The following is a 20,708-nucleotide window of genomic DNA, read 5'->3' on the forward strand; positions in this document are numbered from 1 at the left end:
GATGAGGGTTCGTACTCGTTTTGTGAGGAAAAAGAGAAGCCTGTTGGTCTCACATTGTTGACAACCTGATTGCCGGAAGGTGATCCAGTCGTGTCTTGCCGTGGCTGTCTCTGATAATGGTCTTCTAGAAGGTTTCACAGGAGTTAGTACATAGCACAGTGGCAGCTTATTTTCAGCCCTACGCTAATTGCCGAGCACTGATAACGAAAAAGAAAGATAGATGGTCGGGCCTGTTTGCCGCCTGGGCGTACTGACTTGCGACAGAGTGAGCTCAGCTTCCCTTGCTTTGTCATCAGCAGCTTTTCTTGTCGGCGGAACCATCGCTGAGTGAGAACTTTGGACTGTCTAGCTAGCACCAAGGTGACTGTTACCTATGCGACTGGACCTCATCTGATGGCAAATTCACACATGTTAGCTTGGCGAGACCGAGAGGCAACGGAGACGACATACCTACACGGCAAGTTGGTGACCCACCCTCTCATACCTTAACCTACCATTACCTACCTACCTACCCAAAATGACGGACTCGCCGTCTGGGATTGGTCCGATCCGGCGGGCGCACCGAAAGAGTCGGACGGGTTGTACGGCGTGTAAGGCCCGCAAGATCAAGGTATCATCAATCCAGTCCGCCGCCCCCCTTTTGGCACGACATGACATGATGACACCGTATATTGACCTTTCTCAGTGCGACGAACACCACCCGTCATGCATCAATTGCATTTCCCACGGGCTGCAATGTCCCTTTCTGTCCATGAAAGCGAACCTGCCGCCTAGAACTAGACCCAGGCCACAGTCGTCGCAAACACCAAGTCCCATCACCCAGTCCCAGCTTCAGTTCCAATCACCATCGCCACTTTCACCGGCACACCACCCACATGTCGAACCTCCACCACCACCACCATCATCAACATCATCATCGTCATCACCACACAGCATTCTCACCAACCCTATTTACTACCCCAACCCAGCAGGCATCAACAACCCAATAATCGAAAACAACGACGACAATGATGATGACCCCCTTCCAACCCTTCACCTCCTTCTCCTCCACAACTTCACCTCCTCAACCTACCTGACCCTCACCACCGACCCCACCGTCGCCAACTTCTGGCGCACCTCCGTCGTCGATCTCGCCTTCTCCCTCTCCTCCTCATCCCCCTCTTCCTCCTACCTCCTTCGCGTCCTGCTCTCCGTCTCGGCCCTCCACCTAGCCTTCCAACAATCATGTCCCCAAAAGCGAGATTTCTACACCGCCCAGGGCATCCTGCTCCACCAGAAAGCGACCAGAGAAGCCATGAGAAGGATGCTACCCGTCATAGAACGGGAAGAGGACGAACTGGGCTTGTACCTCTTTGCGAATCTGACTATCTATGTCGCGCTTGCAAGCCCGAGGGGCAGGAGGGGTGATGGGAGGGTCTATGTTTTGGATCAACATGAGCAGAGAAGGCATGCGGAGAGTAATGGGTTGAGTGGTAGCGATAGAAGGGGGGGTCTTGAGGGTGCAGGGATGGGGATGGGGATAGGCACGGGAGGCGGTGGTCTGAACTTTCCCGATTGGGCCTTCCTCGTCAACGGGCCCAAGTCGCTCAGCAACTTCATTATGAACAATGAAGCGCATCGAGAGTTTTTGAAGCCGTTTTTGGCGTATGGAGGGAGGAGGTGGAAAGAGGCGAGGGGCGAGTCATCGGCTGATTCTTCTTGCAACGCCTCACCGTCCAATGCTGGAACACCGAACCCACCTGAATCTGGCGCTGGAACGCCAACAACCGAACAAAAGAGAATAACTTCAATTAGGAGCGGGATACCCAAGCCTCCCGGACCGCTGGCCCATCTTCGCGAGCTCATCAGCAAAGACACCACCAATCCTCACCTTCACACTTATCTTTTCGCCATTGACGAACTCGAACTGTCACTCACGCACCTGACTTGTTCTTCTCCTACCTCCCCAGTCACAGCCACATCCACAGCCACAGCCACATCCTCACCCAGCACGATAACCACAACGACGACCCCAACCCTCACCACATGCGCCGCTGAAGACCTCCACAATTCCAACCCCAATACCCAAGCAGGTGGCGACGTCCTAGACGCCATGCTCTGGCTCTGGGCCGTCTCCGACTCGCTCGTCCCGCTACTCAAGATCCATCCCACCCAAGAAGCCGTGGCCATCTTTGCCCATTTCGGTATCCTGCTCAAACACCATGAGCGACAGTGGTGGTTGCAGGGGTGGGGAGATCATTTGATCATGAGAGCCAAAGATATTTTGGATGAGGAACATCGGGGTTGGATTCGCTGGCCTTTGGAGGTTTTGGAAGGGGGAGAATCAGCATCTATCATCCATCATGAGAGGTGATGCGAAGGCGAAAGAGACGGGTTGTAGAAATGGGTGAAAGAGTGACCTAGTTACAAGGGGGATACATGGAAAGAGGGGGTGTCAAAGGGAAAGAGGGGAAAGGGAGGGAAAGGGGGGGGGGGGGGGGGGGGGGGGAAGGAGAGTTCAGATGTTTATGTGGTTAGGTGTAGTGGTTGTGAGTAGCGTTTGACGCAGTTTAATTTGATGGAGAGATGGGTTTACGGGATAATTGAGCGAAGGCAGACCGGAAGTTCATGCGTGGAATTAATGAGACTGGTGTGTTACTGTAATTGCTGAAGGCAGTGGAAGAAAGAGAAGCACAGAAGTGACACTGAGAAGTGAATTTGGATGGTGGGAAATGTCTGACTGGTGACTTGGTTAGAAAAGGTTTAATTAGTAGGCCAGGCCTACATGACACCTTCTTACATCGCGGAAGACTTGGCTGAAGAACTTATCCTTTGGCAAAATACTAATGGATATTTTGGACGGCCACGAGTTCCTTCCGTCACAGTCGGGATATGAAGACGATAGAAGGGAGCACCTGCCTCTGCTTCCACTTGGCTTCTTCAATTTTTCATGCAATCATCTGAATGTCGAAAACACTTCTTTTTATTGCTTGCCTGACTGACCCCGAATTGGGTCATACTGTATTGGTCTTTCAAGGTATCACTTGAATAATCTTTCTGATCTCATCGACTGAACGAAAACGCAACGCAACGCAACGCAAGGCAACTAGATCCTCTTACCATCCACTGTCTCTCTTGACGCGCCAAATTTTGATGATGTTGACATTCTCCAGTTAGTCCATCATCATCTGTAAAGAAATGCGGCCATGATTTCGAAAGATCCTCAAGTCCACATACCCTCCCAATCCATCCATCCACCCATCCATTCTATCCCCCTCCCCCCCTTCAATTTCTTTACTTCCCCTTTACCCAATGCTTCTTCACTCACTCATCATCCCCACCAACCCTCAACCTCCACATAGGCACCACATCCTCCAACACCCCCTTCCTTCTGTGCCTCTCCCCGTTTCCGCCCTCTGCACCCTCACCCTCACCATCCCCATCAACCACCACCGGCCCACCCACCCCCAAATCAAACCGTCCCCCAATGCCCCCCTTCCCACCCTTCCCACCCCCCGGCGCATTCGGATTCGTCTTCCCCTCCACACACCGCCTACACCACGCCGCCGGCCTCACCACCACCTTGAACGGATTATACACCCGCTTCGCCCACCTCTCCTCATCAAACACCTCGTCACACGCCTCACACCGATCCGGGTGCTGCGTCTTGCGTGTATGGTCCAGTCTACTACACGTCGGTCCAAAGTGTTTAGCTTTGAGCTCCTCCACGTCGCCTCCGCCGCCGCCTCCGCCGCCACCCGGCACGTTAGTGAGTTTGATCGTCGTCGGCGGGATGAAACTGGAGGAGTTGTCGCCTAGTTGGAGCTTGAACACGTCTGTTCCGAGCATAGGGCACTGGTCGACTACTTGGCGGAGACCGGGGAGACGAAAAAGACGGTCGCGGCCGGCCCAGAGGAAGGATGCAAGTAAAGAGTGTAGTTTGGTGCTTTCGGAGACGCCGGAGTAGGCTTGGAAGATGGCGGAGAAGAGGTCGTTCGCGTAGGATTGGGGGGATAAAAGGGGGTCCGAGTGGTCGATTACGCCGGAGCGGCCGGAGGCGGGGACCGAGTAGGTGCAGAGGAGGAGCAGCTTGGTGTCGAGGTATTGACCTAGCAGGGTGATGCTGTCGCGGCAGAGGAGGGGAATGCGGAAGGTGTGACCTAGGTTGTAGAGGGTTACGTAGGTGGTGATGGGGGAGGCGAGGGAGGAGGGGCGGGTGAGGTTGTCGTCGAGGGCTGTGAGGGACAATGAAGGTTAACATGTGGATGACATATGGTGAGAAGAAAAGAGAAAAAGAGACTTACAGTCGGCATACATGAACCTCAGCATGGTTTCAATGTCTTCAGCGTTTTGCTCGTGGAGGTTGATTTCGCTGATTTGGCCTGTCTGTTTACCATCATCAACTTGTCAGCAAGTCCTTTCAACTTCTTCCCTTGTCATCGCCCAGGAACCCAGTAAAAACTCACCCCATCACTACCAGCAAAAGCCTCCCTGAACCACGCACTTCTCGTGCTCAATCTCATCTTATGCACCTTCCACTTCTTCTTGAGACAATGGATAGTAGCATCAGAGAACTCGCCTGTTTCGAGAAGACTGTTTTCCCACCATCAATGTTAGCATTGTGTTTCAACCTGCCACTCTATGAAGGGGATAGGAGCAAAAGCATACTGCAAATCATTCTCCTTGTGCCGCCGATTAATCTCCTGCCCATCCACACTCCACCCTTTCTTGCCGACACTTGTTCCTGGCCCTGCTGCACCTTTATTACCTCCTGAACCTCCTGCACCTCCCGAAGCCGCGGCCCTCACCACCTGCTTTGAGCCAGAGCCAGAGCCTGCTCCTGAGGCCAAAGCCGAAGCCGAGCCCGCTCGGGAAGCTTCAAAAGCTCTCAATGTCGCCGCGATCCCTTCAGCTGAAGCAACCTTCCGCTGCTTACTAGCTCGCCCATACGCATCAGCATCAACATCATCATCATCATCAGGGTCAGTATCAGCATCGGCATCAGCGATGCTAGCAGCACTAGCGGTGCGTTTTCTAGCGGGAGTAGTGGTTGACGATGAAGCCCTAGATGTAGATGCACCGCCTCTACCTCTACCTCTACCTCTTCCTCTTCCTGTACCTCTTCCTGTACCTCTACCTCTACCTCTGGTGGTAGTGGTTGGGCGGCCAGCAGGAGTAGTAGTAGCAGTGGCGGGAGCGGGACCAGGGCCGGGGCTAGGGCTAGGGCTGGGGATGAGGCGGTTAGCGGTTGCAGTAGCAGTAGTAGGGCGGTTAGCGGTAGCGACGATGATGGGCGAGGAGGGTGCGGCTGGAGGCGGGGAGGAGATTGAAGCTTTGGCGGTGTCTGTGATGTTGGTGTTATCGTTAGCAGCAGCGGCCGTGGTAGCGGCGTCGGTTGCGTTTGCGTTCTTCTTAGGACGGCCGCGAGGACGAGCGGTGCCAGTGCCGGTTGTAGTGGGGGGAGTCACCTCTGCTTCGGCCTGAGTGTTGGTGGTCGGGGTAGCTTTCGCGGCAGCCGTCTTGGGAGTAGCTTTGGGAGTGGCTTTTGGTGGCGCCTTGGGTGTAGTTTTCGGAGTAGCCTTAGCAGCAGAAGCAGTCTTCGGAACAGCAGGCGTCTTGACAGCCGCTTCCTTCTTAGCAGCAGCTGGCTTCCTGGCTGCAGCGGTGGCCTTCTTGGCCGGGGGTGCTTTTGCAGCGGTTGTGGGTGCAGTGGTAGCGGCGGATGTAGTGGCCACGGTGATGCTATCGGTAGCGGGAAGGGTCGCAGCTGTGAAAGCGCTTTGAATTGCGGGTGCGGCCTGGCGTATGGCCTGAGGTATGGTAGTCATATGGGAAGACTCAACCGGCTCGGACTTGATACCGAGAGGCCTGCTGGGATCCATGCTGGCGTTGCCTGATGGAGGAAGTAAGGGAAGAGGGCGGGTAAATAATGGAAAGCGTGGGTTGAAGATGAAGGTTCCTGGACCTGGACACGGGTTAGTGGATGTTGAGTGTAAGGTGGCTTGGGTTTTGTCAGAGGGGAGCATAGTTTTTCAGATTGGGTTGAGTACGAGATGGAGTGAAGGTATACTGGAAGAGGAATGAACGGGGAAAAGAACATGGATGAAGGGAGGGAAGGAGAGAAATGGGGTGTTGGAGTTGATATATACCTATGAGAGAACGATAACAATGGAAGATCGTGTGAGGGTTGCTCCGTGGATGACCAAGACCAAGGTGTGATGGAGGAGTAAAAAGGCGTGGAGGACGAGGAAGGAGGTCTGGAGAAGATGTGGTTGAGGTCGAGGGACGAGACTTTATACGTGATGACGAGAGGGGTCGAGGTGGTGGGTGAACCTGGGAGTGTCTGGGCTCATAAAAGTCGTTTGCAGTACGTGGCTTGGGCTCATATGTTCCTCATATCATCCGATGATGTATTTCAGGCCGAGGTTGAGGTCTTCTGACTGGCATCAAGGTAATAAAGAGTTGACGAAAGGGAATGAGGACGACGAGGAAGGCAAGAGATACGGTCGACAAGGGCCAATGGTGGGAGTGGTATGGGGTGCGGTAAAGCAAACAATGCCTTAGGTCCTTCAGAGTGCGTAATTTCTTCTCGTTAATCCGATGTAAAAGAGATGGAAATCCATGACTGCTTTCAAGGTTTGGAAAATGGTTTGCGGCGTGGGAGAAAGGGCGGGCAGTGAAAGCCCTTGTCGATCCAAGGTTTGTCCAAGGCGCTTTGAAGTGATCACGACGAGACGGTAAAGGTGTCCAGAGATACCTACGATCATTCGACGACCATATATGGTCCGAAGAAAGTATGCTGAATTTATCAGCACGCCATGTGCATTTTCTTCAACTGCGCCGACCCTTATCCAATACCTTCATTACCTCCCAATATTATTCACAACACTCCCCACCATAACCGCAACCTCCCTCTCCCACCGTCCACTCTTCTCCCCGTCCTTCATCTCATCATTTCTCCCCCTATCCCCGGTTGCCGCCCCCGCCGCCGCACTAGGCAACACACAGCCCTTCACCACACACTCCTTGATCGCCTCCCCGACACTCTGCCTATTCGTCCTCAGTGTCCTCGCCGACACTCCTCCCTTGTTCATAATCTCCTGCACCCTCGGCGCCAGATTGCTCGCCATCGTTCTCCAAAAGTAACTCGCTAATGAGCCAGTTTCTAAGTACGCCAGCAAAGGTTGAAGCATGTTTCCTCCTGTCTTAGGCGTGGCTTGCTGCCCCTGGACCAACGGGTGAGAGGGGATTTTGGTGGCTTCTAGCACGGCTTCCAAAGCGACGACGTTTTGGCATCTGGCTGTCACATCTGCTAGTGTGCGTTCCAGCGAAGGCAGGGTAGCCAGGGCACGGGACAAGGACGCGGTAGAGGATTGCAGAGCGGTACGGAGATAGGATTCGAGGGCTTGGAGCATCAGGGTTGGCGACCACTTTTCGTTCTTAGCGAGGGTGGTTGGCGACAAGAGGTAGAGTGTTGTTAGACCGGAGACAGTGCGCGCCCTGGTTTCTTCGGACTGGGCAAAGGTCAAGGTACCCGACGCGGACCCCATGGAAAACTCGCGGATGATGCGCTCGGCGGATTCGCGGACGGAGCGTTCGGTGGGGAGGTAGATGTTGTCGCGTAGAGTGCGGATGACGGCGACGCGCTCGATGCCGTAACCTTCGGAGCCGGGGACGTTGGCGGTCGAGAAGAGCTCACGGAGAGACAAAAGAGTGTGGGCGCATCGAACCATGGCGCGATGGTCTTCTTTGCTGCGAAGACTGGCGGAGGAGGTGGTGACGGTTGTGGAGGCAGAACCAGTCAGTTCGGCGTGTTGGACTTCAAGCTGGCGACCGAGCTGAAGAGCGCGGCCTACTGCTCGGCCCAGCTTGAGGGTTTCCCAGAGACGGGAAGCCACAAGACGGACTTCTTCGGCTTCGGCATGTTTCTGGATAACCTCCTTTTCGAGCTGTTTGTAGCTGTCGTTGAGGGCCTTGATCTGGGTGTCGAGTTCCCCGACGATGCGCCCACTAGCTTCGGTCTGCTCTTTGGTATGTGTGAGGAGCGGGATGGCGGATCGGGTGGTGAGAACGTCGATATGGGAGTCGATCTCCTGGATGTCGAAGAGGACGCGTGAGAGGGGTGTTGAGAGGTCGAGGGGCGCATCGTTGGGGTTGTTGGTCGCCAGCACGAGCGTGTTTGCGAAGGCGGCGGGGCTGAACCCTGGATCGAGAAAGGTCTCGTAGTCGATGTAAGACGGCTCGTCGTCGTTGGCGACACTCATTGTAATGGCTGTCGTGTGTATATGTGTCTTGTGTGTATGTGTATGTGTATGTGTATGTGTATGTGGTCGTGAAGATGCCCCCGGATCTGGAGACGGAAATGGACGGGATCGGAACGGGGTCCAGATGTTTGTTGCCCGACTGGAGGTGCGGTGTTGTCGACCTGAACTTGTCGGGTTCCTGTCGCGCGCTGTCTGTCGGAGGTACCTCTAGACCTACCTCTACCTCTAGGTGGCCTGTTCCAATTGGATCCTTCCCCTGAAAGCCCAAAAGGTTACAGTGGACCTGTAACCTAACCGAACACCGAGGCTAGCGGCAGGGGCAGGGCAGTGGAGGGAGCCCCGCCAGTGTCCCCGCATTCGGGGCTTGGTGAGGTCATCGAGAACATTGTTTCCGAAGGCTGTTAACAGAGGTGTCCCTGTTCACAGCCCCAGCAGCCCTAACCATTGTTAGGCAAGCCCCGGCAGAGCCCCAGGGTGGTACTAGTGAGTAGTGGGTGCGCTGCCCGGGCCGCGAATGAGTGTCGAGATTACAGCTCTTGGCCCCTGGGCGAATCATCCATGTGTGAAGCTCGAATCGTGATCGCGATCCCGACTGGAAATCCGTCACCGGTTCCTGGTTTTCTTTTTGGGATTCCTGGTCCGGTCGCTTCTTTTCCCCTCTCAGTCGGCGACTTTTATTTTCTTCATTCTCTTTTTCCTCATTCTACAAAAATGACCAACAGAGGACTTGTGGTTTCTCGAGGCTGACGACGACCACCACCACCACATTGCGCGCTCATCCACACGCCATCGTCCTCCCTCCCTTCGAGTCTATCATCTCCATCTCCATCTCCATTTCTGACCCAGTCCAAGACATAATCTCAGATCTAGATCTCACCACCTCCGGTCCCCGTCGATCCCCGTCCTTCCGACTCTTCCGCCTTACATACTTACCTCTAATTCCCACCTTCGATTTACCCGACTCCATCTTCCCCAGCTTTTCACCTCTGATGGTCCTCCACTTCCATTTGCGACGACAGCGATAATGACCATCGACATCCGCGACATCCTTGCCTGGCCCGGCGGCGACAACTCGACCGACACCGTCCTCCCCGGGGTCCACCTCAACCTCACTGCCCTCGAGAACTGGAACTACACTCTATACTCCAACGGCACCCTGTCCAACGGTACAAAGTGTTACCTTACCTTTGAACCGTATGCGCCAGCCCTCATTTTCCCCAATGGTACCTTTGTCAATGCCACACAGTGCTGGCATCCCGTCTATCCCATCGGCGCCCGTGCCGGCACCGGCCTGGGTTTCGCCGTCGCATTCGGTCTGGGTCTCGTCTTGACTCTGGTCGCCTTGAACAAACATGGAAAGCTTCACCTGCCCTCGGAGAAACGATTCCATCCCATCGGTCGCAGATGGCAATGGTACTGGGCCATCTGGACTTGCGCCACCGCTTTGATCAGCCTATTCACGAACATCGATGTTGACCGATACTATCTACCTGAGATTCCTATTGTGCTTACCTGCTTCTTCTGGTATTTGATGCAGATAGGTGCCATTGCTTGCACATGGGAGGCAGTCAGACATTGGGGCAGTTGGATGGAAAGACAGTTCATCGATCCGGATCCTTTCCGCCTTCGCCAGGAAGGCCGTCGCTACTGGGTCGAGCTTATCATCCCGCTGTTTGCGTATCTCTTCATGTGGTTGGTATGTCATAGTAGCCATCTTGTCCTACCCTACACCTTTCAGCTAACCGTTGTTCGCAGAACTTCTTCATCGTGGTTCCTCGCTCCTGGACCAAAATCGAACACCAGCGCTACCCCGAGCAAATTATCACCGACGCCAAGCCGACCGCCACCGATGACCGCTTCAAGTCCGCCCCCTTCTTCCTCTTTGCCACCTGGCTCATCACCGTCTTCTCCCTCTGGCACTCCATCAGACACTATTGCCCGCGCAATCGGGGCGTCATCAACCGCACCATCGGCTTCTTCAAGTTCACACCCACCCGCTTCATGCTGATCATCCCGCTCGCCTTCATCATTCCCTTGTACCAAGCCATGGCTGCCTGGAACTTTACCTGGAGCCCGCTCAACATCAAGGGAAAGCCAGAGGCTATCTACCCCGGAGGATATGCGCCCTCGCTGCTTATCGTCCTCATCCAAGCAATCTACGGATTGACCTCACCAAATGAAGACCGCGAGCTGATCCGCCAGCGCCGTGAGCGCGGCCAGATTCTTGACGCCGAAATGGGTATCCAACGTAAGCCAGCATGGTGGCGCCGCGTCAACGAAGCCCCCGCCCCGAACATGACCATGCGCGACAGAATCATGCGCAACGTGCGCGAAATTGGCGGCGGCGGTCCTACTGCTCGGAACCTCAAGGAATCCATCCACACCCGCGCTGCCGAATCCAAACCTCGCCCAACACCGAATGGTCCAGCCAGTCCCGGCGATGTCGAGATGGTTAGCATCCCCTCGCCTGAGCATGTCGTGGGGGTTACTGGTCCGATAGCGCCAGGGGACTTTGCTGTGGCGAGACAGACGGCGACGAGGTATGCGAATATGACGCCTAGCGCGGCGAGTAGGCAGGCGGAGTTGATGATGGATGGGCCGCGGGAAACAGTACCCCCACCACCGCCGTACTCAGATCGACCACCGGCGGTGGGAGAGACGGGGAGAAATGACAGTGTGGCGTCAATGAGTCCGAGTATTAACTCGCCGCCCGCGCAGATTAGGAGTATGCTCGATGTATGAGGATCGTGAAACGAGTTTGGATAACGAATGGATGAGTTAAAATACAGGTGCAGGAGAGGAAGATACCAGTTTGCCTTCATTGTCGATGTTATACGGTACATATGGGCATACGAGGCCGCGGAGGCCTTGGGAAAAGAAAAAAAAAAGGTGGTTGGACTGGCCACAGACACGCTTTCCCCTCCATGCTTCAAAGCAGAGAAGATGATGATAGGATGTACGAACCTATCCACGATCATTCTTTCTGGAGGGGGGATACACGAGACAAAGAGTGAACGACCAGGGAACGTTAAAAGGGCTAAGAAGGCCACGACACCGCCGGATCCGAGTGAAGATAATCTCGTCTTCATTGAATTTGTTCTTGTACCGAACATAATCTTCATAGTAGTAGTATTTACTAGTCATTGTCATTTAACGACCAAAATAATCACCACTTTGCACAAGCAATCGACTATCATTCTTTGAAGATTTGCTGTTCTATCTGTCTTTGCATGTCCATCAACCACTCCAAAGTCACAGTTTCTCTCCGTGCCGAGGTTGACTATCTTGGCCTTGTTCGCCGCCAACCAACTGTTCCCGAATTCTGAACTGCGTTCGTGGGCTAAGCTGCGCATTCGACACCCTCCCTGGCTAAGTACCTTATCTGCCGTGTCTACCCTGTCTGTACATTACCTTGACTTCATGCTGAGTTCTCAGTCGCTAAACCGGTTACTGACTGGTGACCTCTCCAATTTCAACACGGTAGGTCTGTAGACCGAAGATTATCAGTCTCTACCTACTGCTCTCTGATTTGAGTACCTAGCTGATTTCATAACTACATGATGACCCTATGGATACATAATTTATAAGTGTACATACTTTCCTTGGTAGGCGTGTTAGATAGGATATGGTGAACGAAAGTTTAAAAACATGTAAGCCGTTTCATTACCTAATTGCTTTATCTCACAGCTACTTAGACATACTCCTTTATCTTTCATATGATATAGGTGTGGCTGTCGTCGTTCACATATGATAGATGTCTGTTTGTTCTTTTGCTTCCATAGCGACATATTGATGCTTGGCGATAGGTAGGTACCTAGGTACTAGTACCCGATGTTCTGGGAACTATATGTAGGTAACTAAGGTAGGTAGGTAAAACCCGTTATAAGTCGACTATCATATACCTATTTGGGCAAGGTACAGTAGGTAGTACTGCTTACGTCTGCGTGTAGTTCCTTCCTTCCTTGGTTGTCATTCGTCCTTCTTCAATTAGTTTTCCACCTCCAACTCTATTGTATCTTCCACCTCATTAGTTTTGTTCTTTTACCTTTATTTGTTTGTCGGCCTCTTTTCACCAATTGCCGATACAGGTACAGACACGGCAGTTGTACTTACTTACTCACCAGGCCTGGCTGGCATGCTTAAGTTGGATCGATCGCCCTGACGAGGGGGCCTCTTCCAGGCGACAGACACGTCCCGGACTTTCTCTCCGGAGGAGTCCTCCTCCTCCTTCTTCTTCACCCGTCTGCAATTGAAGGGGGGAGGGGAGCAAGAGAAATGCCGACGATTTCCAGGAACGATAGATAGATGGATGTTGCTGCTTGTCTCACTCCCAACTCCCAAAAGACATTGATACACGTCAGCCCTGTGAGTCTAGTGTAGTGTAGATAGATACCTACCCGTCCGTCCGTCCGTCTGTCCGTCCGTTGTTGTTGTCCAGCCTTTGATATGTTCGATCGTCACCACGTTTTTTTCGCGCGTGCGGCAGATAGGTGGATGGATACATATATAGTAAGCACTAATATAGACTCTGAGACGGGGCTGTAGGCTTCAAAGGGTTACCTATGTATCATGGTGTGATATTTTGAGGATGGGGGGTGTTGTTGGCTACTATGTAGTGTAAGTATGTCTTGGTTTCTTTTCTTTTTTTTTTCTTCTTCTTTTGTATACGATTACAAATGCTCAAGGTCAATGTGGCTGAGTGAGTTCTGAAGACAGGAGAAAGGAGGAGTACATAAGGTGTTAGCAGCTGGATCGATACAAAAAACGATAGTAGAGAAGAAACGAAGAAAGACAATAGCATAGGTATCGGGCGCAGTGGTGGTACTGTACTGTACTGTCAACATTCTGAGCTTACCGGGTCCAATCCGTACGTATTCCAATCCTGGTCTGTACCTCGATTTCCTACATACAGGTACTGGGCTGTAGGTGAGGTGACCGACTGGCCGGGTCCGGAGCTCCACTCCGGCGGGGGTCGCGCGGGCGTGGGCGGCGGCTGCATTTGTGGCGTCTCCACTCCACCGTGGTCCGGTCCATAGGTACCAAAGGATTGGATTCTTTCGTTTCTTTTTTTTTTGTAAATCGAATACCTATTTACTGTATCAACCAAAGTTCGCCTTTTGCATCTTATATCCCATTCGCGCGAATACGCATGTAGCGACCAGTTGTGATGCATGTGAAGTTTTGAGAACCCCCAAAACCAACTTGAAGACCCTTGCGGTTGGCTTGGCGATCGATTACATACAGATGCGAGCAGGATTATGAGTTGTTCGTAGTATAAATCTGTGAGATCTCATCCACCTATGTAAAAACTATGTTGCTGTTGATCTATGAGTATCTCCGCTTGGTATTTACTATTTACACTACATTCGCGTTGAATGCGGGCGACGGGCGACGGGCGACGGGCGATGAGGTGGAATGTGGCAATGTTTATTATGTCCAGTCAGTGTCGAGCCAGTATACTATTCTAGGTACTTATCAGTTAGTTTTTAGGTTTGTTTTGCAATCCTAAAATCAGGAACAACAGCTTTCCAACGGATCTCTCGGTTCAACACTAGCCCGAGCGGCAGCCGGTACGGGGAAGCTGAAAGCTGGAAGCTACCTCTAGGTGCCTATAAATAGCCAAGCTCCTTGAGCTCGGCGCCATTTGTAACGCCCAGTTACCATTCAGGCACAGCAAAGGAGCCGGAGCTGGAGACCGTTGACGAGTCGCGAAGGTGATGATGATACATCGATCACTAGGTATATTGTATCGTGTTCGTTTATCTGTTAGTGTCAGTCAGCCAGTCAAGAGGGGCATCCGTTCCTGTCGGGACCGATTAGGTTGGTGGTTGCTATCTGAAGTGCCCCATATAGCTCTTGTTTTATAGGTAGGTAGTAGTCTAGATGTTATAAAGTTTGCAGATAAGCTTCCCAATGAGTGGCCACGACGATTCAGGGACTTCCGAAGTTCCTGCCAGCCTGTCAGGGGTACACTTTCATAGCACCCGACGTTTGGTACCTAGGTAGACTGACATTTGAGGACAGAATGAGAACATGAGATAAGTAAACAAGGCTAGGCTGGGCTAGGCTGGGCTGGGGTCATGGTTGCATCAGACCTGTCACTTTATTGCGATGTCTGCCATGAGCCAAGAGAGAGGGACTGGAGAGAGACTTTGTTGTTGTCAGAATGTCATGTCCATGACATGGTCTTTACTGGACCATATGTAGGTGTAGTGTACCTGAAGGCGGTGGAGCATCTTTCCGGTCACTTGCATTTCAGTTTGCTCCTTACCTTTTGACCCTGTCGCCGGGGAGAATGCCTTTGCTTCCAGATTACTGGGCCGATGCTGGACAGGAGACTGCAGCGGATGTGTCGAGATCATATACAACGTCAACTTGACCCAAGCTCCAAGATGGTGGAGTGGAGAAGTGGTTTGGAAACTTAGACTAGTACACAACACGGTGGGTAGGCTGAGGACTACTTGAAAGACTCTCACCCGATCGGTCGGACATTGCCTGGCCTCGGGGAAGAGCAGTAAAATCGTGAATTTGACTCCTGTTAACTGGAGGCACCAAGTGGCAAACAACCTTGAAAGGCAGGCACCAAGGACCAACAAGCTGAATTTCCTTGTGTGTACCTGGAACTAGTCTGCCACCTCCTGGCTCGGCATCGTGAATTCAGGGCCTGGCAGACAATGCAAGGTACCTACTCTGTAGCTCTGGGATGCCGGCTACACAAGATCCCCGCAGAAGGGCGTACCTTTCCAAAGGCGTTAGTACCTTCCACTTTGCTTTTCCAAGACTGACTGGAGAATGAACTGAAATGAGCCTTTCCCAAGCCGAACGATAACATCTGCAAGAGATTCCCATTACTTCCACTGCATGGTATGCATTGCTGTCCCTGGCAGGTGCAGTGTTGTCTTCATCTGCACTGCTTGTTTGGCTTCTTTTCTTGGCTCGCTCTGTGAAGAAATATGATAAAAAGATAGGTATTAAACTACTTTAGTGAAACAATAAAGCAAACAAGCGCACATGGGACTGCTAGTCTAGTTTTTCAAACTGATATGTAAGCTCAACAACTCTGCCACGTTATACGCATTGTAGATTCGCATGTCCATTTGGACGTGTGACCGCCATGTGACCGCCGGGATGAGGCTATTTCGTGTCTTGTTCTCTATCCTTTCGGATTCCGGTTAGTCCCAACGCACGCACTTTACACTGCAGGGGCAGCTAGCGCAAAGTGTAGGCGCCGGCGATGCTGATGATGTGCTTCACTTTATGCAGAGTGAGTGGCCTGAGTGGATCTAACCAGCATCCTAAACGGCGTTCGGCCTTGTGACGGAACAACGGATTCGGTGGTCCCAGGCGACGGCATTGTATTGGCCTTTGGACCGACCGCATGCGGCGGCAGTCACCTACCTCTAGAGGTAACTTGGTCATGACGTTGACGGGCATTTCAGGCACCAGAGAATTGGACTTTGGTTCCTAGGTAGCCGCTGCTGGCATCAGGCATCACTCATCAGCAGATGAATGCAGCACTAGCCAGCAGCTAACCTCGAGGTAGGGAAGGCGCTAGCACCCCCCTGCCTACTTCCTGTCCACTTTCAGTGGGGTTTGATCGATCTCTGTTGAAAAAGAAAGCCCCACCCGCCCGGACCCGAGTAGCCCCACACTGCTCTTCGCTCCTGCATGATCCCCTCGATCCCTACCTACCATCCAACCATATGACGCCATCCATGACCACGCATTGGCTACTGTACCTAACAGCTCTTATCCCCCTCTGTGGCCCACGATAAGGTACCTGGAGCAGTGCGCCCGCGTTGAGCCGCGTAGATCAGTGCTGCCAATCGGCACATCCGTTACCAGATGTTAGCGTGTTAGTGAACCTATCGATCACTGCACTCACACATTTTTCCTTCTTTCTGCCGAAAAAGCAACGAAAATCGATTTTTCACGTCCCTTCTCGAATTTCCCAAATCCTCGATCCAACAAACCGGGCCAACACCCATGATGGCCTAACGGGAAAATCCTCCATTCGATGACGACGACGACAACAAAAACAATAACAATAACAACGAACAGAATAACGGGAGCGCGCGACAACGACGACGAAAACTTCCAACTTACCTGGAACCTAAGAGCGGTGTCGTCTTGGTAACACATACACTACCATCATGATACTCGTGTCACTGAAGGACAAAAAGGCATGCGATGACGCGGACAGCGGCATCCTGACCCTGGCTGACACTGGCTTTTGTCTCTCAAGGTTCTGGACCTGGATCCTGGGTACCTACTTTGCCCATCGGCATGCTGCTCATGCAGTATCACGTCAACAAAGTGCATAAGCGGCCGATCAAGAAACCTGCTCTTCTTCGCTAGAGACAGCAGAAGCAAGCAAGTCTGGGAAATGTGCCGTGGACAAGTTGCCCTTGGAAACAGAACAAAACCAAAATGACACTGCTTGTCTGGGGCTGAAGCAACGCTGTGCCGTAGCACATGCCTCAACAAGCTTACAGCGTCTCAGGAACCGAGAGAGGCACCCAAGGCAACGAGGGAGGGTAACACCAAGTCGGAGAGAAACCGGCGAGGTGGAACGGGCGCGAACCCGATTGTGCCCTCTTCACGCTAAAAGGTCTCTAAGCTTTCCGTCTCATTGTTCTCGAACAAGCTTTCGCGTGTCGGCCCTGCCACGGCCCCTCCCTTCCCTTCCCTTCCCTTCCCTTGCAGAGTCCCAGTCATCAGTCAGTCCCCATTTGCATCCTGCATCTCATTGGATCCAGAAGAGTGTATGACGCTCAGGAACCATCGGTACCAAGCAATGAGTGAGCAGGATCAGGCACAAAGCAGGCATTCAGGTACGCTGCTCCTCTGTCCTTGCATCACACGCACCCCTTTCGCCATTATCAGTACATGCACATGGGAGGTGTGGATAAGACGTGAGATGCAATGTGTCGCCCAGGCTGGTCGGTCAGGCACCCGAACTCCGAATAGGGAACCTGAACACAGACACACAAGGCACACTATAGTATGACAAGGAGTTGGAGTTACAAAGACACCGGGCAAGGCGAAGGAGGGACACTCACTCACGGTTTGGTATACTGACCTTGAAGGGTAACAGTGGGACAGGGCACCGCACTTGCTTGCCACACGGGGATTCACCGCCAACTCTCTCGTCCCCTAGCGCGCACCCACCGCATTGCTTGGTAGGTATACGGTTCCTGACGGGCCCTTGCTGGTTGCTGCTGCCGGTGATCCTGACTCAGAGCAAGCTTTGGGTTTGTGCAATGGTGATATGGTGATGAGTTGCACTCGGCTGGCACAGCTCCATAGTAAGAGGTCAGTTTAATGTTCCCATGACCTGAAATGCACTGTCATTAGTGACGGGAGATGGACATATAGGGTGGTATCATCCATCTGATATCCCAAGCCGAGATCTCCGATTGTCGATGAACATCGATGGGCCGCGTCCGGGATTCCTCGCATCGTACCCGGAACAAGGCAACTTGCCACCGACCGAGCCTCATACCAAACACAAGCGATTTGCCATCCCTGTCGTCAGAAAAAGAAGGAAAGTAGAAGAAAAGACCAAGTTAAAAAAAAAATTAAAAGTCTGGCGGAAGGGCGGGGATGGGAGAATGGTAGGAACCCCTCCCTGGTCCAAATGAAAAAGAATCTGCGCTGTCGTCAAAACAGGCTGTCTGCCCCTGGGCCCTGGCTGGATGTTGGAAGACGCGGCTGTGAGTGCCCCCTGTAAAACCTGCCTGCCACTAATCACATGTGCATGAACTAGGAACAAAAGTCTTTTGACCCTGGCTGTGCCTGTGCCTGGAGGGGTGCACTCGTACCTTTTTTTTTTTCTTTTCTTCTTAATTTTTAGGCTACGAGACGCTCCTGCACGGCTCGTGCGTGAGCTTGAGCAAAGCTAACAATGATATCTCCACCCCGTCATCATGCGGGGTCAGGACACCTCAGCTGGTTGAGGTTGGGCAGAAAAACGGGCATCATCACAAGCATTTACCTAGTTGCGGACCTTGAACCTCTTGGACTGCGTTACTGCAACCAGTCAGTGGCTTCGCTCCATGAGACGATTCTCTGGAACGAGAAAGTTGTGCACGACACCGCTGGAAGCGTGGACAAGTCTCAGGCCTCAGCTCTTCCAGGTGTCACTGTCGCCGCAAACGGCTCTGCCCATTCGGATGAGTGTAACTGGATGTTCACGGTTCTACCCGCCGATTCCGCCCTAACAAGCTTCATCAATCCGCTTAGTTGTTGAAAATCGGTCTTTTCGCCGATTCGATGTCGATCACAGCGAGTGCCGACATCACCTGCATCGTACAGGTATTCTTCTTTGTCCATTTGTACACTACACTAGAAAATGTGATACCTTTGGGGGGGGGTTGATCCCTTGAAGTGCTGTGGACCTTACAAAAATGAGGAGCAGACACAACCCAAAGCGGCTGTTATTTTGTACGCGCTTCTCATCACGCGAAAAGACATGCTGAATACCACAACTCTCAGGTTACAGCCCACTGAGCCCCCCTCCCCGCTGGTGGATCGCATCCCCTTTTATGAAACAGCCCAAGCATTCCAACCCCTCCCTCGACCCTCGTTTTCTTTGACAGCTGGGAAGTCTAAAAGAGAAGATCCCCCGCTCCCGGCTTCCCATTGCCGCCCTTCCCTTGTGTTTCCTTGGCCAAATCCCTCTACATGGGTACCCAATACAACTTGTCCATCCATCCAGTGTTTTCGTTTTACGGTTTTTTCCGGATGAGGCCGCCCGACCCGGCCGCCTTGGACCCCCGGTTTCTTTTTGTCGTTGGGAAAAAAAAAAAAAAAAGATGGTTCAGTTTGAGTCCAAGTTGAGTTTCCAGTGGTGGGTGGTGCCTGTCTGCCTGTGCCTGGCTGTCTGTACTTGTGTGCACTTTGACACCCAAGACATCAGCTGTAACAGTAACACGCACGTATGCGCTGTTCTCGGACTCTCTCCCGTTCTCGGGATGATACCATCGAGTAGAAGAAAGATAAGAGAATGGATAACACTCGCAAGGTAAACTAGCCAAAAAAAAAAAAAAAATCCTGAAAAAAAATCCTGAAAAAAAAAAAAAAAAAAAAAAAAAAAAAACATGGCAAGAAAGGATGTGAAACACTGACATCAACCATCGGCACAAAAACTGGAGCAAAAACGTGCTCTCGAGGTACACGGACGGACTGAAGTTTGAGCAACGGGCACCCCAAGCTGCAAACGCCGTGGCTACGTAGGATCGAAGAATATGTAGCTCTAGTGTTGTAGGCATACTGCTGCTGCTGTAAACTGTTGCGTAAACATCTCGTTCCGTCTCATGTCATCGTCTCACCATTGGCCGCCATCACACTTTCTCCACAATCTGAGCCCAAGCAAGGTACCCGTAAGCCTCTCTCTGGTCATCTCTTCCGGGCCAACTCATGTACACTACGTCCTATCTAGGCTCCTTCCATTTTCACCAGGTGGGAGAATTTCACAAGAAGCAGTCGATGGTACAAGGTCAGGTACACTACATACATACATAGCATCGGGGTCACCTGTCCTGCCACCTGAATAACCTCAACTTGGCGGCATATCCCCAATCCACAACATACGGGCGCTGACAGGCCAACAAGCCCCAGGCAAGGGAGAGGGGGAGGGTCCCCGGTCCTAAGTCTCGGTACTCCTTTCGGTAGTGTACACACAACCAGGTACATATGTAGTAGCGCTAAAGGCAAGGACAGCCTGATCCCATCCCATGGCTTCCGAGATCCCATCGACGACAAGACACCACCACATTTGTCCGATAGGGAACCCGTTGCATTGGCGGTATCCAGCCCGACCGACGTGCATACAGAGCTGTCGTTCTCTCTGTCTGGTTGGCTCCCTCGAGTAGTGTAGCATCCAATCCATCCATTCCTTCCCCCCCTTGATCGAGTAGTTCGCCAGCAAGGGCGGCGGCGTGCCACCAGCCATTACAACTCAAACAAACAGATGCAACCAAAGAGGCAGGCCTGCCTGCCAGCCAGCAGAGCAAGCGTATCTCACCACTCATCCATCACCGAGAAAAGAGGCGGCGACTGGGAGGCTCACAGTCACGGCGACAAAGCAATCAATTATTCGGGCTACGGGCGGCGTCATCAATCATCTGGCATTCCCCTAGGCACCTAGTAACCCGGTGAGGGTGGGCATCCATCCATCCATCCATTATCCATCATCCGAGCATCCAGTCCCGGGAGTAAAAGAGAGAGGGAGAGAGGGAGAGAGATAGGTGTTAGGGTCAACATATCCACTCGGGCGGCGACTTGGACCTGACCACTGACCACTGACCACTGACCACTGACCAGACAGACCACGACGATAGGACATGAACCCAGGAACCGACTGGACGATCAGAGACCAGGACCACATATGTAGTAGGTGCAGGACAGGACAGGAACGGAAGAAGTCAGGCCAGGAGACCTACACAATTGCCACTTCCCCTG

The 20,708-nt window shown here is 52.6% G+C and overlaps 4 protein-coding genes across 4 annotated transcripts; 2 read left to right on the plus strand and 2 right to left on the minus strand.

Moving 5' to 3' along the window:
• Positions 1-354: 354 nt before the first annotated feature.
• NCU10697 (hypothetical protein) lies at positions 355-2,353 on the plus strand (the record flags this gene model as incomplete). The annotated part of the gene is made up of 2 exons (XM_001728394.2): positions 355-610; positions 686-2,353. Exons 1-2 carry the CDS (start codon positions 518-520, stop codon positions 2,351-2,353), a joined length of 1,761 nt encoding a protein of 586 aa, XP_001728446.2. The 5' UTR covers positions 355-517.
• Positions 2,354-3,303: 950 nt separating this feature from the next.
• NCU10911 (hypothetical protein) lies at positions 3,304-5,861 on the minus strand (the record flags this gene model as incomplete). The annotated part of the gene is made up of 4 exons (XM_001728395.2): positions 3,304-4,214; positions 4,284-4,365; positions 4,446-4,572; positions 4,648-5,861. The coding sequence occupies 4 exons, from the start codon at positions 5,859-5,861 to the stop codon at positions 3,304-3,306; spliced, it is 2,334 nt and encodes a 777-aa protein (XP_001728447.2).
• An 868-nt stretch (positions 5,862-6,729) lies between these two features.
• Positions 6,730-8,285, minus strand: NCU05067 (golgi transport complex component Cog5). The gene has a single exon (XM_951348.2). The coding sequence runs from the start codon at positions 8,241-8,243 to the stop codon at positions 6,843-6,845; it is 1,401 nt and encodes a 466-aa protein (XP_956441.1). The 5' UTR covers positions 8,244-8,285; the 3' UTR covers positions 6,730-6,842.
• A 540-nt stretch (positions 8,286-8,825) lies between these two features.
• On the plus strand, positions 8,826-11,434 carry NCU05066 (hypothetical protein). Its single transcript, XM_951347.2, has 2 exons — positions 8,826-9,939; positions 9,999-11,434. The coding sequence occupies exons 1-2, from the start codon at positions 9,268-9,270 to the stop codon at positions 10,983-10,985; spliced, it is 1,659 nt and encodes a 552-aa protein (XP_956440.1). The 5' UTR covers positions 8,826-9,267; the 3' UTR covers positions 10,986-11,434.
• Positions 11,435-20,708: the final 9,274 nt, after the last annotated feature.

The sequence above is a fragment of the Neurospora crassa genome, linkage group VI, assembly GCF_000182925.2.
Source record: "Neurospora crassa OR74A linkage group VI, whole genome shotgun sequence".
NCBI lineage: Eukaryota > Fungi > Ascomycota > Sordariomycetes > Sordariales > Sordariaceae > Neurospora > Neurospora crassa.

Excerpts from the sequence above, each read along its gene's own strand:
- NCU05066 (XM_951347.2), top strand. The coding sequence starts at position 9,268 with ATGACCATCGACATCCGCGACATCCTTGCCTGGCCCGGCGGCGACAAC. Across the intron at positions 9,940-9,998 it reads CGTATCTCTTCATGTGGTTG|AACTTCTTCATCGTGGTTCC; the intron begins GTATGTCATAGT and ends CGTTGTTCGCAG.
- NCU05067 (XM_951348.2), bottom strand. The coding sequence starts at position 8,243 with ATGAGTGTCGCCAACGACGACGAGCCGTCTTACATCGACTACGAGACC.